Source organism: Pleurodeles waltl, chromosome 6 (assembly GCF_031143425.1).
Source record: "Pleurodeles waltl isolate 20211129_DDA chromosome 6, aPleWal1.hap1.20221129, whole genome shotgun sequence".
Taxonomy (NCBI): Eukaryota; Metazoa; Chordata; class Amphibia; order Caudata; family Salamandridae; genus Pleurodeles; species Pleurodeles waltl.
Window position 1 is genome coordinate 616,943,207 of NC_090445.1, and position 17,040 is coordinate 616,960,246.

The following is a 17,040-nucleotide window of genomic DNA, read 5'->3' on the forward strand; positions in this document are numbered from 1 at the left end:
GATAAATAACAATTCAATTTAAAAAAAAAAAAAAAAACACTTACCTCCTCTGCCGCGCCACTCCTCTTTCCCTCGTCGTCGCTCCAGGCTGCAGGTACAGGCTCCCAGCCTGCCCTGCAGCCAATTCTGACGCTGCTCAGAGCAGCATTACATTTGCAGTGTAATCAGTTCAAATGATAAACTGTTGAATGCTAGCAGGGATGTGCCAACCCCATAGACTAAGGATGACCTAAGGCCATTTTCAGTGCAAGTGGGGTTCTATTCAAAGTTTGTAGAAAAGTTTGCGGCAAAAACTTTCAATTAAGGAAATTATTGAAAATATTTTTTTTTGTTTGGGTGATCAGATGTGTGTGAAAGATATTTACTAAAGATCAAAATAACAATTTATAATGCTCCCGCATTGCAGGGTTTTGTCCCACTTTGCTCATGTTACACCACCACTGAAACTACCAATAAGGGCTTATGTGCTGTGTTATCACAACATGATAACAGTGGGTTTGCTTCTACATTTTTGTCACCTGTGGAGTCATTATCGATCGAGAAACATTGGCTTGTTTATGGGATTTAGAGTAGTTTCGTTCATTTATTTGGGCGAAAGAAACAATTGTCAGATGTGATCACAAACCATTAACCAAAATTTTAATCTCAGAATGCACTTCCACTACGTCCATATGGTTTGTTAATCTTTCTTTAACCTTACAAAATTTTACATGTAAGGTTGTATACATGCCTGGTAAAAACGATGCTGTTGCCGATTACCTATGTTTGATGAAGTCTACTCTGATGGAGAACCAGGATGATGTACAAGAGGATTTGCAGGTGACATTTGTATGTGATGGTGGTGTGCGTACTTTTGATAAAGAGGCATGGGTGGTGAAATGTAGCAAAGATTTAGTTTTACAAAAAGTCATTTTTTTTTTAAAGATGGGTGACCAAGCAAAAGCGAGTTAGGTCATTATGGGAGCTACCTAGTGAGATGTAATGTGATGAGTTGTACCTTGAGAGGCAACACGTTGGTGCTTCTTAAACCATTGCGGGCTAGATTATTTCTTTATGTCATGAAAAGCATTTGGAAACTGTAAAAAAGAATGGCCTGAAATAGATATCGGTGGACGCCCGATGGTCTTCCATGACCATTGTGGAGAGGCCCCCCACCTAATTTATAAATGACTGCCAAACAAGAGGTAATTTCCAAAGGTGTTAAAAGGAAACGCCGTCACTGAGGTTCCTGTCAATGCATTATAGTTCTTGCTATAGGGCTGGGTCAGAGAACGCAGCCATTTAGGAAACAGATTGCTTTTTTTTAATTTTCAAAAAGAAAATCCTGAAACTGGATTTTATTTTTAAAAGAAAAAAAGTAATGTTCCCCCCTCCATGGGAGACTTTTCCCATGGCGGGGGCAGAGGCATTATAAGGGTTTTACTGCTTCCTTACCACCAGCTTCCTGGTGGTCCTGGTGGTAAGGAACAGTAAAAAAATAACTATGTCTGTCCATCTACAATAGGTGGGCGGACGTGAAGCCATTTCTCCGATGACCCTTACTCCCCAGGGCTGTCGGAGAAGTTGGGCCAATATGGAGAAAGATTAATCTCCCCAGTGGCCAAACTAGATGTCCACTGTCAATTAAATTTGCCTGGCAGACCACTATATTGGCATGGAGGGAACTCAGTCAGTGTTGCGGCAAGTACCCTCTTTGCCAATATTTAAATCAGGACCTCAATCTGCAGTTAAGAATGTATATTGGTAGCCAGGGATTGATGTTGATGTACAGAGAGCAGTACGAGAATGCAGTGATTGCCTGAAGTCTCTGAAGACTGTAAGACAATTGATGAGAGTGTACGAGTGCCCCAATTCACTATGGGAAAATCTAGCTGTAGACATTATGGAGCCAGTGGGTAAGTTGCACGTGTATGTAGTTGTTGCTTTGTTTGCTTCAAGTTGACTTTTGGCCACAGTTGTGCATAAGGATGATACTGATGGTGTATTTGCATTCCTTGATTACGTATTTCAGATGAAGAGGTGACTTCATTTATTCTTGGTAAAGATGTGGTACAATGTACTTCCGTTAAGGCAAAAAGGTATATGAAGTATGCTAGAATTCTCCACATTGTAACATTGCTCTACAGTCCAAGAGGTTTGAAAGGTGCCATCCACCTAGTGATAAGAAACAATTCAGAGTGGGAATTGCAAATCCTTAAAACTGTTTGGTCTTACAGATTCACTGAGGTTGCTGCTACAGAGTATTATCAATTTGAAATTGTGAGGGGAGGAAGCCCCTGTTGAATCTAATCCTTGCTGGTTAGTTAGCTCCATTGGCCTGTTATGGATGTGCGGAAAAAGCTGTGTGGTTATAAAAGGTATTATTGTAAGAGGCATATTGTGAAAGCCAACAGAACTAATGTAGGCCAGCAGTGGGGCCGCATCAAGATACTTGGTAAATTATCAAAGGAGGTGAATGTCTTTTTTGAGCCCTGAAGTGTTGTTCAGGTGTTAAAGATCCATGAAGCTAGGTAATGGAAGGTGCTGGTATTTGAGAAGAGTGGCACTGTGTGGTCTTCCTATTGGAGGGGAGAAATGCACTTCACCTTACCAGGATGTTTATGAAGAGGATGTTGAATGTTTCAGTGGTGTACCACGGGGTTTACCCACATCAGGCATGGATGTTAGGAGAGAAGGTTCTTCTGGGTTATCTAATGGGCATGTACTTGGAAATTTTCCGGGTGTCGGAACCTCCAACAGCTTGCAGAGGTTTAGGTCTTCAGGAGGAGCCTGATTATTTAAGGAAGTTTCTCCTGTGTCTCCTGATACATCAGGAGTGGAGAAATCTGTATCAAAAACGTCACCGTTTTCTGGAGTATTAGCTGAACGGAGGCACATTTCCTTCCTCGATTTACCATGGGGCTCTTGTGGAGGATACTTTGGTGATGGGGAGCTCCAAATATGTGATCAAGAGTCTCAAGAGGTTTGATGCTGTTGTGTGTGAGTGATACTGTTTTTCATGTCGTTTTATAATTATATAGTTAAATGGTTTAGCCAATTTATTTGTGCTAAGAATTCAATTCAAGTACTTTTATATGGTCCCTTGTTCATAGTTTTCAGCAGTCCTTGAGGCAGAGGTGTAAAACAAAATGATGCCCCCCCCCCCGGAGAATGTGATGAGGGGTCCCTGAGCTTCACATCTCTCACAAATATTCATTGGCCCTGTGCTGAATGTGGCCCTTGAAGGTTTTGGACCCCCTGCACTTCAGGGGCTGCAGAGACCTGCGTTATACCCCTAACTTGAGGCACTTCTTGTTTTTTTTTATTCTTTTGTTCTATTGGTGCTCTTTCTCTCTTTTCTATTTTGCCTCTCCAAAAGGGGGAGGCTGTGTACTATTGAGCTAAGTTGAATTGCATTATTCTAGGGAGCATTCTTCACTCACTGAAGGTATCCTATGGAACGTGGGTACATCATAGATGATGCACTCAATGTGGTGGTGGCTGTCGGGGTATCCAGTAGCTATTAAATGAGCTTAGCACCTTACCATGACTCCTTTCTTCACTAAAGGAAATCACAGAGGTGAGCAGTGACATGAGTGTATGACACTGAGGAGAGAGGTGGCTAGTGACAAGAGAGATAGAAAGTGATGTGCGAAGTGGGCAGTAGCAGATGTGAGAATCAGGTTGACGCAATAATAAAACATCCAACATTTTTTACATCTTTAGTCAGTGGCGGCTGGTAATTTTATGCGGCAGGGGGGCGGGGGATCAGGGAGGTTACACATGCACACATAAACCTCGCTCACACCGATTCATTTACACACGCCCTCACACACCCATTTACACCACTCACTAATAAAGATACATACATGCATATACGCATGCATGCACCAAGCATTAAAAAACCAGAAACCTTACCTCAGCAGCTCCGAAAGGGAAGCCTCAGAGGGTTGGGACTGCTGCCTTACCCTCACTGGCTGACCTATTTAGCCAATGACCAGCTCCTGGCTGGTTGACCTGAACCAGAGGAGTGTCTGCCAGGCTGACTTTTGTTCAGACTGGTAAATACTCTTCACCTCCGGAAAAAGGTACGGAGGCGTGACCCCTCAGCCCGTACAGATGGGCCGCTGATGACTTTAGTAATACAGTCAGATATATTCTGGTAGAGTTTGGACTGCAACAAACTAAGGTACGACAACAAACCCTCTTGCTCTCCTACTCTGTCTTGCTCTTAAATTTTAGCACTAATGATATATAATGTCAAAGTCTGTAAAGCTCAGTTTGCCTGATTACCTTGCTTAATCAGTTGCCAGGAGCCAAACCCACTCCAATTCATTGCTGAATGGTCTTCTGAGAGTAGTTTTAAGGTCACTCTGGTGCCAGATTACACATATTTTGAGTTATCGGGGTTTGAAGAACTGTTCCACTTGCAACTTGATGGGGTAGTTACAGACAACAATGAATAAGAGGTATAATTTGTCATGGAATTAAACTCTATTGTCTGTGCTGGTCCGACACTGTTTTTTTGGGATGGAGATAAGATTAGATTGGAGTAGCTAACAACTTGCCACCAACAAGAAATCACACGATGTGTGGGATGAAAGGGTCACTGGGCCTTGAGAGAGTGAGACCCAGTGAGCATATACATGCAGTACTCTCAACAAGGGGCACACTGTAGTCGCGGCCGAAAAATAAACAGGAATGACTGCTGTGTAAATGAAAAGGCAGACATCTTACAGCACCACGAGGTTGGTGAGGTTTTGGAAAGCGTAGTCTGGGATGTGCTGGATCTGGTTGAGTGCCAGGGTCATGGCTTGCAGAGCTGGCAAGTTGTTGAGAGCTCGGACGGGAATCTCTGTGAGCCCGTTATCATCCAGCCACAAGTGGCGTAGGGAGCGCAGTCCCTCGAAGCTCCTTTCCGGCACCACAGAGATGAGGTTGGCATCCAGGCGCCTGAAAGAGAGGACAGTGGGAAAGAAGAGATGCACAGGTTAGGGGTTGTCAGTAATGCTGATAGAGGGCAGCTTCCCCTCCGAAGATCATGGTGGCAATGGCATATGTTTAATGATTCTAGACTGGTCAAATATAGACAAATGCAAATTGTAATGCTCAACATAGTATTCTGTACACTTACTGAAAACACCACAATGTTAGTAACTGCTAAACATCATATTTACCATTAGCTATTTCTGCAATTAACAGTATGGTCAATGCTAACTCAGACAACACTAAAAGACTACTGAGTGCTTGCGCTGACAATGTAAAATCTTTTTTACCATACTGACACTGGCAGATCTGAACAGTGTATAAAAGACAAACATTGCTATCCAATGCCTGGGCACCTTACTCACTTCTTACACTGATAACCCTCATAAGAAGCCAACTTCTGATTTGTGTGGAAAATCTGCTAATATAGACTGTAGAGACTATCGGTTCTCCGCAGTATACAAAGTGCAAACACTGCCACTTGTGGACCCTTTCTTTACACGTTGCCTAGTATGGAGAGCATACAAAGTGCTAAGAGAACCAGCCTCAAAGGTACCTACCTCTAGCGCGAGACAGCATAGAGAGCGCTAATACTTGACAGGATATGAACAGACAACATTGCCAGTGCTTCCCACTAACATTGACTAGCATTGACCTCTTTGGGCACTAAACCGGTTACAATTACTTTAATACTCTTTTCTGGAGAGCACGCAGGCATCTCAGTGCCGGGACATAGGAAATAGACAACGATACAAACCGGTAAGAGTCTGATGTTGTCTTGTGGGATAGAGTGAGTTATGTTAAGTGTAGGTCGCAGCTTTTGCTCAGTGGGCCTCGCGGAACTGACAACACTGAAGACTGAAAAGCAATTCACAACAAACTGACTCTATAAAGAGAACAAAGGATTCTGCAGAGCCTTCTATGGGCTTCCAAATCTTCCATGGTCCTGATTGTCAGATTCAGTGATTTCCTCAGAGATGCAGGTGTTATAAAGAAAGATCTACCCACTGAGTACTACTTCCTGAAAATGAAGGGGGGATCAGCAGCACTGATGAAGATAGCACCGCCTGTTGAGAGTCAGGGGCCTCATCAGCTAATTTATGCTTGATGACGGGAGGACCGTGGCCTTAAAAGGCACAATAAATACTACATAAAATATAAAAGTTACTTCTCTGAGCACTTCCAAGCCTAAACAGTTTAGACACTGCTGGCACTACCAGAGATGTTCAGTATACATCTATTGCTTCGACTGCGGGACCGGGCCTGTACATACACTGCTGAGGCGTCTTTATGCACACTGCTGGCTCTACACATCTTTAACACTTTATATTCTAAACATTGTTCATCATACTTTAACTCTAGTGGTTGCGATGCACAAGAGAACCAATACCTCATCCCAATGCCCTTTCCCTGAGCAAGCATGCCTCGGTGCAGAAAAGATCCTGTGCTTGAAATTAGTGGGAGGAGAGGAGAGAGAGAGACAGAATTAATTAAACCTGAAAAACTGGTGGAATTTGCACATTGCATTTAGGACCACAATCCATACCTCGTACAATAGCCAAGCAAAGCATAACTTGCACACCAATTGAAATTTTCATGACCTCACTGTTGAAGTGACAGATGCAATTGCGAACGCTGTATACAACTATTAAAACTAACCAATTCTATCAAAGATTATTTCAAAAGGTACACATCTCCAAGGGTACCTCCATTCCTGCTTTAAATACTTTGAGGCAACATCGAAGTCTGTGTATTTATCTAGGGCACAGTGTAACTATCCTAAGTATCAAAAAGTTAATAGAAGACCTTAAATGATTCAGGAAATCATTAAAAGTTTGCATTTTCTCTTTTTTTTATTCTTGACTGATTGTATTCCTAGCCAGAGCCTTCAAAACACATGTTTTGCAATCAGACCCTCACATTTAGCACCTACTTTTCATGGGCTCTAATCAGCGGCGGCCAGTAATTTTAGGAGGGAGGGGGAGGGTGGGAAGCACACTCACACTCATTCATTCACACATGCATGCACATCCATTCACAACACTCATCAATATTCAAACATAAACGCATGCACCAAACATTCATTTAAAACACTCTCTTCCCTTCAGCCTTGGAGGTCCCAGGAGGATTGGGACTGCTGCCTTCCCTCACTGGCTGATCTTAGGTCACCTTAGGTCAGCCAGTGAGGGAAGGCAGAAGTCCCAACTTCGTCACAGAGTGGGATGGGGACAGTGAGACTTCTGACCCCACCCCACTTTGTGACGAGGTGTCACTGATCGACACTTGCCCTGGGCGCTTCAGGACTTAAGCCTGAAGCGCCCAGGTCGGAGTCAATGGGTGATGCTTCTCGCCGTCACCGAGGGGGAGGACCTCCAGGCACCTTTGCACTTCCATAGGAGCTGTGACCTCTTCAGCCCAGCAAAGTTCAGCGCAGGCAGCCGGGAGTCTGCGCATATCGTGCATGTCTCGCTCCTGGCTGCCTGAGCTTAACATGAAGAGTGTCTGTCAGGCTGACCTTTGCTCAGCCCGACAGGCACTCTTTGTGAGGGGCAAAAGGTGGGGGGGGGCGTGGCCCCTCCGCCCTAAAGGACGGGCCCCGGCTGGCTCTAATGCTAGCAAAGATAAAAGACCTACCCAATTGCACCTGGCTTGGGCATTAAAAGACAATCATAATGACCACAGATACCTCAGCCCCAGTTCACTGCACCTGATGCACCAATGATAACTACTCTATTGCTACTTTTACATTATTTAAGAGTGAGGCCCCCCTGGTCAATGGCACTGCCTTTTCATGTGCCCATTATCCTTAGTGGAAAATTAGGCCTTGCTCCAACTACAAAATGGTTGTGATGCACCTGAATACGGAGCAATTATTCAAGGCTAGTAAAGCGTATGCCTAGATTTCAGCTTGGACATTCAGACAATTTTACAAACATGTTGTTTATGCACCTTTTCATATATTGTTTAGCAACGTTTTCAATAAAGTTATTTTCAACAAATATTATATAAATGCATTTTACATGGGTATATCATGAGGGTCATCTTTTTTTGGTGCTATTTCCTCTATCAGAGTTAAAAGGCATGTAATGCCTCTGCCACTGTGATCTTGATGAACTGAAGTCACTACCTTAATATCCACACAGCCCTTCCTTGTTATGTCTTACCTGCAGACAACTTGTAGCGGTCTGTTGTAGGAAGACCTCTTGTGGACCATACCTTACAGTGGGATTAGAATCAGCCTATTGCTTATCACATATTACATTTCTTGTAACCCTTATTTGCCTGCTTCCTATTCAATAGATTTCCTTTCTCTTGTGTTTGACCTTGCTCTGGAGCGTAGCTTTTTTACCACCATTTTGATCGGGGAATTACTTTTCCTTTTTCTTGCAGTATGTGAGAGCATGAGTTTTCTTACTTCTTCCCTCTTGTGCAGCTTCTCCCTAAAATACTGACAACTATGTGCTCTGTGTTGCTTCCTCCTCTCCCATCCAAGCTTATCCATTGCTTCCTCAACCCTGTAGATTTTTGGGTTTTTATTTTATTTCTTTTTTATTCCCTCTCCTTACCGTGTGCATTTCTGTTGCTGCCCCGCCAACTCCCCTTTGTCCTGTGTCCACTTCTCGGCCACCTGCACCTCCTTACGCTCCACCATTGTTCTCTATCCATTATCGCAGTACTTAAAGATTTTTTTTTTTAATTTACAATTTTTAGAGGTGCCTGCTGCTGCCATTTATTGTTGGTCTGCTCCATAGTGCTTCACACAAGTTAAATTAGTTTTTATTTTACTGCTCCAAATTGTGTCCTCCATCTTTAAAAAATAAATAAAATTGTGGCCGTGTCCTACTGTGTGAACATGTATGCGTGGTGAAGCATACATCACCATGCTATGCTGTCTTACCATCACAAAGACATCATTGCACTTTTTTTTTCTTTTTGCTGAAATCGCTGAACAGCGATATCAAAAGTTCTCCTTTTGCCGATGTTGCACAGTTGCACAGTTTCGCCAAAAAAGTATGCAAAGTCAATAGGCCAAAAGGTTAAGGCCAATTGATTTAGCAATTTACCTGTTAGCTTTAACAATGCTTGTTTTTTGGCAATCTGTTGGATAAGTGTAACGTCTCCCTTTCGCTCTGGAAGTCCGTGATTATATCAATTATATGTTCAGAGAGAACGGAAAGGAAGCCCCTAATTTCATCCGCCATGATTCTTCCACGTGGGACTTATTCTAAGTGTTTCCTATTATCCTTGAAAGGCCTAGTAATTAAGCTACTTTAGCTGGGTGAGATAAGTGGCCGATGTTTTGGGCTAGTGCGTGCAGGCACTGGATAAAGAGACTCTCCTGTCCTGCTAAGTGTGATAGAGGGGCTGGCTAGGTTTAAGTACCCTGCTTATGCCACATAGTAAATGTATCCCGTTTACACCGCCGGGTTTTTCTATTCATTTGTACAAAAATGTGTGCAGAATTTTCCAGATGAAAAACTTTACTCCCGTGATGACTTCCAAAAGGTTTCCTACAAACTTCTACATGCTTTATGCTTCAAGGTCTTTGCAGGCAGCTGCACGTGATGTGAAGACTGATATAAGAGTGCTGCTGAAAGATTTGCAAAGCATTATGGAATCAAAACTCTAACACCAAATGCACCATCAACATTCACGAACTCAGGCTTTGCCTGCGGGAGTCTGTTATACTCAGATGCAAAGTTTAACAAGCTTTGGCAATGCCAATAGGTCTGGCTTTAATGGAATGTGGTATGGTAATGTGAAGTAGATAGCATGTAAACGGACACGGATATGCGTGAAAGCAAGGACCAGTAGGATAATATTAGTTAAGGTCAAAAGGTCAGGTGACAGTTGCACTTTCAAACCAGACCCAAACATCCATGTAGGTAATGACTTCCCTTCTCCCATCTGTGCTGTTGCTGGCAAAAAACATAAGCATTGGCAAAGCCAATAGGTCACGCCCATTCAAGAGCTATTGGCAATGTGTTTTGCCATGTTCACCAGTGTGACTTCTGTTCAGCATGGCTAAAAGTTAGTGGTGTGGATTGTCAGAATGGAGTAAAGTGTCATAGAGTAGGTTTGTTGGAATGTTGTGAAGTGGAGTAGGAGAAGTAGAGTGTTGTATAGTTGAGTAGAGGGGAGTTGAGTTTAGTAGCTCAGTCGCAGAGAGTTTCATAAAGTGGGGTGGTTTGGAGTAAGGTGGAGTGAGTTGCAGTACATTGAGGTAGTGGGGTGTATTGGATTGGAGTACATTGAGGAGATTTGATTTGGGGGTTGAGTGGAGTGAATTGAGTGGGGTGGACAGGATTGGGGTGGTGTGGATTGGAGTGGGGTGGGTTGATTAGATTGGACTGGGGTGGATTTGACTGGAGTGGGGTGGATTGGATTCACTGGATTGGAGTGGGGTGGATTGGACTGGAGATATAGGATTGGGGTGGATGGATAGGAGTGGATTGGAGTGGGGTGGGGTGGATTGAAGTGGGTTGGGTGGGATGGCTTGGAGTGGGGCAGACTGGATGGATTGGAGTAGGGTGGATTGGATTGGGATAGAGTGGGTGGATTTGAATAGAGTATGGTGAATTGGAATGAGTGGGATAGATACGAATTGTGTAGGGTAGATTAGGATGGGGTAAACTGGATTGCAGTAGCATGGATTGACATGGAGCAGGGTAGATTGGATTGGGGTAGGGTGTGTTGATTAGTTTGGATTGGATTGGAGTAGATTGTTTTGAGGTGGGGTGAACTGGAGTGCAGTGGGGTGGAAGGGATTGAGTGGGGTGAACTGAACTGGCGTGGGGGTGGGGTGGATTGAAGTGGATTGGAGTGGATTGGACAGATAGTATTGGATTATGGTGGATGGATTGGATTGGAGTTGACTGGATGGATTAGAGTGGGGAGAACTGGATTAGGATAGTGGGTGGATTGGAGTAGAGTGTGGTGAACTGGAATGAGTGGGGTAGATTAGAATTGGATAGGATGGATTAGATTGGGGTTGATTGGGTTGGAGTAATGTGGATTGACATGGAGTGGAGTATATTGGATTGGGGTAGGGTTGGTTGATTAGTTTGGTGTGGACTGGACTGGTGTAGATTGTATTGAGGTGGGGTGGTTTGGAGTGCGGTAGGGTGGATTGAATTGAACAAGGTGAGCTGAGCTGGGGTGGATAGGTTTGGGTGGGTTGGATTAGAGTGGGGTGGATTGGAGTGGAGTGGATTGGAGTAGAGTAGGGTAGGCTGGCTGTAGTGGACTGGAGTGCAGTGGACTGAATTGGGATGGGGTGGGGTAGATTAGGGTAGAGTGGGGTGGCCTGGATTGGAGTGGGTGGATTTGATTGAAATTGGGTGAGGTGGAGTGGACATGAGGGGGTGGATTGGATTGGGTTAGATTGGATTGGGGTAGGGTGGATTGGATTGGCATGGGGTGACTGGAGTGGGGTGGACTGGAGTGGATCGGATTGGGGCATATCTGTGGTGTGGGTGGTGTGGAATGGATCAGAGTGAGGTAGACTGAATTGAGTGAGGTGGATTGAATTGAGTGGGGTGGATTCAATTGAGTGTGGTAGAAAGGATTTGGGAGGGTGTGGTGGGTTGAATTTAGTGTGGTGGATTGGATTGGGGTGGGGTGGGAGGTTTGGATCAGGGTGGGGTGGGTTAGAGTGGAGTGGGTTGTGGTGGATTGGACTGGAGTGGGGTAGATTGGATTGGAGGAGGTTGGATTGGAGTTGGGTGGATTGGACTGGAGTAGGGTGAATTATTGTGGATTGTATGGGAGTGGGATGGACTAGGGTGGTGTGGGTGGGCTGAATTGGAGTGAGGTGGACTGGACTGAAGTAAGGTGGGCTTGATTGGAGTGAGGTGGAATGGATTGGGATGGGTTGGATTGGAGTAGGGTGGGTTGAATTGGAGTGGAGTAAGATGAATTGGACTGGAGTGGGGTCGATTGGACTGGGGTGGATCAGATTGGAGTGGGGTGGACTGGATTCTAGTGAGGTGGATTGTGGTGGATTGGAGTGGGGTGAATTGGGATTGAGTGGGGTGGATTGAACTGGGGTGAGGTGAGGTGGATTGGAGTGGGGCGGATTGTTTTGGATTGGTGTGGGTTATTTGGGATTGGAGTGGGGAAGAGTGGAGTGGTGCAGGTCAGGGAGGGTCGATTGGATTTGGGGTGGATTATACTGGGGTGGGGTGGGTGGACTGGATTGTGGTAGATTGGACTGGAGTGGGGTAGATTGGATTGGAGTAAATTGGATTGAATTGGATTGGAGTGGGGTGGATTGGATTGAAGTGGGGTAGATTAAAGTGGTTTGGAGTAGGGTGGATCGGACTGGAGTAGGGTGAATTAATGTGGATTGTAATGAGTGGGATGGACTGGGGTGGTGTTTGTTAGCTTGATTTGGAAAGAGGTGAACTGGATTGGAGTAGGGTGGATTTGATTGGAGTGGGGTGGGATAGACTGGAGTGGAGTGGGTGGGTTGGACTGTAGTAGAGTGGGTTGGATTGGGTTGGGATGGAGTGGGGTGGGATGGATTGAAGTGAGGTGGGATGGACTGGAGTAGCGTGGATAAGAGTGGAGTGAATCAGATTGGACTGGAGTACAGTGGATCGAACTACAGTTGGGGGAATTTGACTGGAGTGGCTTGGGGTGGATTGGATTGTAGTGGGGTGGATTGGATTGGGGTGAGGTTTGTTGGACTGAAGTAGGGTAGATTGGACATGGCTGGATTGGGGTGAATTGGATTGGAGTGGGGTAAACTGGATTGTAGTGAGGTGGATTGTGATGGATTGGAGTGGGGTGAATTGGGATTGAGTGGGGTTGATTGGATTGGCATGAATTGGACTGGAATGGGGCAGATTGTTTTGTATTGCAATGGGTTGTTTAGGATTGGAGTGGGGCAGGGTGGAGTGGAGCAGGTTGGAGTGGGTGGATTGGATTGGGGCAGGGTGGATTGAATTGGGGTGAGGTGGATTAGGGTAGATTGTGGTAGACTGGACTCGATTGGGGTAGACTGGATTGGAGTAGGTTGAATTGGATTTGGTTGGTGTGGGGAGAATTCTATTGGACAGGAGTGAACTTGATTGAAGTGGGGTAGATTAAGATGGTATGCGTGGGGTGGATTGGACTGGAGTATGGTGAATTGATGTTGATTGTATTCGAGTGGAGTGGACTAACCTGGAGTAGGGTGGGTTTGATTCGAGTGGGGAGGGATGGACTGGTTGGTGGGGGGAGGGTTTGACTGGTGTAGGCTGGGTTGGATTGGGTGGGATGGTTTGGAGTGGGGTGGGGTGGGGAGGACTGCACTGTAGTGAAGTGGATTGTGGTGGATTGGAGAGGGATGAAGTGGGATTGAGTGGGGTCGATTGGACTGGGGTGAGGTTAGGTCGATTGGATTGGAGTGGGGCAGATTGATTTGAATTGGTGTGGGTTGTTTGGGATTGGAGTGGGGCAGGGTGGCGTTGTGCAGGTTGGAGTGAGGCAGGTTGTTTTGAATTAAAATGGGGAAGATTGTTTTCGATTGGATTGGGGCACATTAGAGTGGGGCAGATTGTTTTGGATTGGAATAGGGCAGAATAGAGTGGAGCGGACTGGAATGGGACAGATTGCTTTGGTTTAGAGTGGGGTAGATTGGAGTAGGGCAGATTGGAGTGGGGAACATTGTTTTGAATTGGAGTGGGGCATATTGTAAGGGATTGTAGTAGAGCAGATTGTTTTGAATTGGGGTAAGGCAGATTGTTTTGGAGTGGTGAAGATTGTTTTGGTTTAGAGTGGGTGAATTCGATTAGGGCAGATTAGATTGGAGTAGTTTGGGAGGATTGGAGTGGGGTGGGTTGGACTGGAGTGGGGTGAGTGAGGTGGATTGGTGTAGGATAAAGGTAGGTGGATTGCAGTGGGGTGGATTGGGGAGTACTGCATGATCATGTGTTAAAGCATAATTTCATAAATGACACATAGTAAAGAAACAATGTTGCATTGCAATATTTTGAACAAGATAATCGTTATTTTTTTTAAAGAGCACCCACAAGCAAAAACAAAATAAAATATGAGTGGAAAGTGAGAAAAGACGATTTGGCAAAATAAAAAGAAAGTTAGCTATAAAAAAGAAAACTTTGTAATTTTGTTTGTCCTGCTCTGCATGTTTTTGCCAGTCACAAGCCTTATAGCTGCAGGGCACCAGAAGTTAAAAAGAACAAAATAGTACCTCAATCACGTAGGGAGCAGCGGGCGGGCACTGATTAAGTTGAACCAATCAGTGCTTGGTCCCTGTGCCACATAGAGGAATGTAAATGATGCCAGGCCTGAAGTGGACAAACTATGAGGCTGTAAAGAAGAGTGCCACACAAGCCAATAAATGGTGAGCGACAGGCAGACTCCAAGTCCTTAACTGTACACAACAGAGTCTCGCAAGCGAGACGCATGCGCTTGCACATACACTCGCAGGCTCGACTCTAATAAATGATCTAATTTTCTAAGCCACTAGCATTACAATGGCATCTGTGTGCCCCTGAAAGCTCAAGCTCAGACAGCTGGCTAAATAAACAAAACAATCACAGCTGTGTGGAGGACAGGGCAGCACTTCTTTTGTAGAAGCACACAACTTCTGCCCAATCAAAACATGTATACCTGGATCCGAACATGTGGGTAGAGCAAAAGCCCCTCTCTAGTGACCCTCACATAATTGCCTGGTGAGAGCTGTGCTGTCAAGCCAGACCATAAAAACCAAAGAGTCATCCTCAATTCTAAACTGACCCTGTGCGCACATAGCAGCTCCTCGGGGATCACATCCCTTCACCAGCTACTCCTTTCATTCCCTTCCTACGCCTTACATGGGAGTAGCCAGAAAAATAGAATAGCCCCACTTTGAACCATATCTCAACTGGCACCTCATTGAGGGTGAGGCATTGTGGAGGGAAGGGGGTGAAAAAGGTTTCACTCACTCTCCCTGCCTGCTCTTCACCGGGGTAATTCTGAAAACAATCTTGCCAACTGTGACTTTTACACATCAATTGTCAAGGAATTTGGCAAGTACAACATTGGCTCTCTAGAGAGTTCTGTACGGGCACCCATGATATAATCAGATTCTTCAAGGGCTGACTGCTGTGGCTATCATTCATCAGAGATGTTGAAGGATTCACTCTGTCCAAAGAAAACTTGGAAAAAATGGGGCTACATTGGGAATTTTACAGAACAATGTACATTTCAAGGCTTATCCACTCAAATATATTGTGGTTGAGGAGGTTACCCACATCTATCTTGCATTCATTCTGCCTTTCATTCCACGTATACCTGTCTTCCTATTTTCATTTCTTTCTTGTCCTAACTTTTGTTTCTTGTTTCTATCTTTGTTTCGACACCACAAATAGCTGATTCTTAGTGAGAAGGAGCATCAACTCCATGCACACTCGACTCTAACTCATTGTTGTGCAATGTCCGGCACACACATCAGATATGTCCCTATAACTGACCACGAACACCGCTCGGAAGAGCCCAGGGCCTCGGGCCCAGTTTTACACATACTGAAGCACTAAGCCGCCTATCCGTCCCTGTGAGTAGTAAACGTCAAGTTAACGTTCCAGAGCCGAAATCCTACCAAGCGTAAAATAAATCCCGGATATTCTGTGGTATCTTCAATTACACCTGGCATTCTCTAATAATGAACATGGTTCACGACATACCGACTACTGAACGAGACACATTCATCATTTGGCATCTCTCAAAATATCTCTGCACGCTGCTCAAGGGGTGCCAGTTAACTGTGCTTTTACTGCAACATACTTTCACTATCACCACACACGAATTGGTTGCTCCCAGGAAGCTATACCTAGTTTCAAGGACCATCTGGAGCTTGTGGCTCCCCATCATACAGTGTACATCTCTGGAACGATTGTGTCCGTCTTGGCGTAGCACCGACCTTGGCTTAACATCAAGCATCAATGCCACACGCACACCATCTCTCTAACCTTATTACCAAAGCACTGCTCAAAAGGTTCATGTCTGTGCTTGGTGTGAACAGGCTGCTCGATGTTTGAATTTGCAGTGTGCAATGTGGCCCCAGGCCCTGGTGCTCGTGGCTAAACTAAAAAGAATCAGAAGTCCAGGGTTAATATCCCGAACTCCTACTTAATCAAATTGCGCGATTCTGTGCAAATACCTTTATTCTCTCCACTCCTGTTCCTAAATCTTTAGAAAATTGGAGGTCGAATAAATGGGCTAAACCCTGGTGTTAAAAACTATAATACAGATCGAACATTAAAAGACACCCCAGCAGGTTGTCCCGGTCGTGCGAGGCCAAAACAGGACATTTTAAATCTTCGGTTTTGTCCGCTGAGCAAAACGCTGTTATTGTTTAATGGGTTGGACTGTGCAGTGTCCCTACAATATATATGCTATGGGGAGGGTGATGAGTACCATATGAGTTTGGGGGAGGGAGAGGGGTGCTAAACAAAATACCAGCCCTCCCCAACTTCCTGAGCTTGACAAATACAAATAAAATAAGAAATTCTCCCCACTCCAGAAGGATATTTCGTGGCCCCAATCGGGCTGCGGATCACAAGACAGACATCTTCAAAGGCATGCTCTGCTCTGACAAGCTTTTAACAAGACGCACTTCCGCTCCGCGCAGGCAGACGCTATCTGCGGCTCTGGCCAGGCCCATCCATCACACCAGGCCTCAGTAGGGCCCGGACTGCCTGCAGGACGCTGACAGACAGACCGACGCCTCCGCGCAGGGTCCCTGGAAGGGGAAGATGAACAGAGCAGCCTCAGCTCCTGTCAACGGCCTTTGATCAAGGGCATTATAGTCCAGACTGTAAGGAGAAACCCCCCTTAAATAGGCGACCGACTCCAACAGCCGCCACTAACCTGTCTGCTTATTGTGCAACACCTGCTGACAGGTGAGACAAGTGACAGGGGACATCAGAGGAGCGCGGGACACGAGTCAGTGCTATGCCATACACAGAGCCAGTTGTGTTCTTCATGCAGTGGCATGTGTATAATGTTCCTACAGTGATGGAACAGGAGGATAGCCCAACATGCACTGTACATAGAAGACGCTGTGGACGACACCATACATGACAAGGA

General features: G+C 45.2%; 1 protein-coding gene across 1 annotated transcript in view; it reads right to left on the bottom strand.

Moving 5' to 3' along the window:
• Positions 1-17,040, bottom strand: part of LGR6 (leucine rich repeat containing G protein-coupled receptor 6) — a 404,113-nt gene that overhangs the window by 149,190 nt on the left and 237,883 nt on the right. Inside the window, exon 5 of the mRNA XM_069238930.1 lies at positions 4,717-4,932. Coding sequence (XP_069095031.1) covers positions 4,717-4,932 — 216 coding nt within the window. The remainder of the gene's footprint in view (positions 1-4,716; positions 4,933-17,040) is intronic.